The sequence below is a fragment of the Otolemur garnettii genome, unplaced genomic scaffold (assembly GCF_000181295.1).
Source record: "Otolemur garnettii isolate 467f Iridium unplaced genomic scaffold, OtoGar3 scaffold00179, whole genome shotgun sequence".
NCBI lineage: Eukaryota > Metazoa > Chordata > Mammalia > Primates > Galagidae > Otolemur > Otolemur garnettii.
Genome location: NW_003852574.1, coordinates 2,139,977 through 2,141,606, shown reverse-complemented (window position 1 = coordinate 2,141,606; position 1,630 = coordinate 2,139,977). Strand labels below are relative to the sequence as shown.

The 1,630-nt window shown below is 52.0% G+C and overlaps 1 protein-coding gene across 1 annotated transcript in view; it reads left to right on the top strand.

The window, feature by feature from the left end:
* Positions 1–1,089, top strand: part of TRAIP (TRAF interacting protein) — a 26,276-nt gene extending 25,187 nt beyond the window's left edge. The window contains exons 12-14 of the mRNA XM_003800602.3: positions 348–497; positions 575–625; positions 847–1,089. Of these exons, the coding sequence (XP_003800650.1) occupies positions 348–497; positions 575–625; positions 847–966 (321 nt within the window). The 3' untranslated portion in view covers positions 967–1,089. The remainder of the gene's footprint in view (positions 1–347; positions 498–574; positions 626–846) is intronic.
* The last annotated feature ends 541 nt before the right edge of the window (positions 1,090–1,630 follow it).

The window sequence follows — 1,630 nt, the reverse complement described above, 5'->3', positions numbered from 1 at the left end:
GCTCACAGCAACCTCCAACTCCTGGGCTCACGCGAGTCTCCTGCCTCAGCCTCCCAAGTAGCTGGGACCAGAGGCACCCGCCACAATGCCCAGTTATTTTTTTTGGTTGTAGCCGTCATTGTTGTTTTGGCTGCCGGGGCTGGATTCGAACCCGCCACCTTAGGTGTATGTGGCTGGAGCCTTAGCCACTTGAGCTACAGGTGCCGAGCCGACCCTTGGGATTCTACTCATTATTTTTCCCGCCTCCTAGTGAGGCATCAGAGATCCTGATCTTGTCCTACCACCGCTACTCTCGCTCCTTTGCTGCCACCAGTTCATCAAGTCTAGCTCTGAGATCTCCCCTGCAGGAATCTCAGCTGTCACTGGGTGGCCAGTGCTGTGTAGGAGAGCCAGATGAGGAACTGGTTGGTGCCTTCCCTGTTTTCATCCGGAATGCCATACTGGGCCAGAAACAACCCAAGAGGGCCAGAACAGAGTCCTGTCGCAGCAAAGATGTGGTGAGTATGGCTTCCCATGGTAACAAGTGCCAGCCCTCTTAGTAGCCTGGCCCACTCATCTCTTTCTTCTGCTCTAGGTAAGGACAGGCTTTGATGGGCTTGGAGGCCGGACAAAATTCATCCAGCCTGTATCCTTGTTCTGTGGTGGTGGGCTAAGCTGAGCTGTGGTACCTACACTATCTCTACCCCCAGACCTCAGCCTGCCAATGCCAGCAACCTCAGGTGTGCAGAGCCTGGCCTTGTTCACTGTAGCAGCAGGGCTGCCCACCCCAAGCTGGCCTGGATATAAGCCTTTTCCACCCTGCATTCCAGTCCCTTCTCCAAGCTTCTTCCTTAACATCTCCTCCAGACTAACACAGCCATGATCCGACCACTGTCTGTTAAGCCCAAGGCCAAGGCTAAGCAGAGAGTGGGGGTGAAGACAGCACACACTTTCTCCCAAACCAAGCTGGATACCTTCCTATGGTAGTTAAAACAGTGAGTCTGAGCAGTGGCCAGACATACACCTTTACCTTGTAGACCAAGGACTGGCTAGGCAGGGCATTTTTAGGGGATAGTGCTTCTGCCAAGACCAGTCCTGAAGCATGGCCAAAGAAGCAGGTGAGGGTAAGAGTGATGGCCAGAGACTGTGCTCTTACTATCCTCACCCTGTCCCACCCCGACCACCTCAGACCTACCTTTGGGGCTGACATGACCAGCTCATCATTTCTATCAGCAGGGCCTGCTCTGATCCTAGTTCAGAGCCATGATTAGATGTGTCTGGGCTATTCTGGTCCTGGAAACCAGGGTCATTTGGTGACTATCTCTGTGGACGAAAGTGCTCGAGGATTCTTAGCTTAAGCCTCAGCTTGAGCTTCTGTCTGCCTCTGACTTGCTGCTAGGAATGGCTTGGGATAGGCAGGTTGGCAAACAGGGGATGGTGGTGCAGAAGGGATTAGGGGAAGATTTTCATGTAAAATAAAATAAATACAATCTTTTCTTCCTGATTCTGAGAGTGGAATTTTGCACCAACACTTGGGAAAACTTTTTGGCATTACTTTTTTTTTTTTTTTTTTTGGAGATAGAGCCTCAAGCTGTCCCCCTGGGCAGAGTGCCATGGCATTACAGCTCACAGCAACCTCCAACTCCTGGGC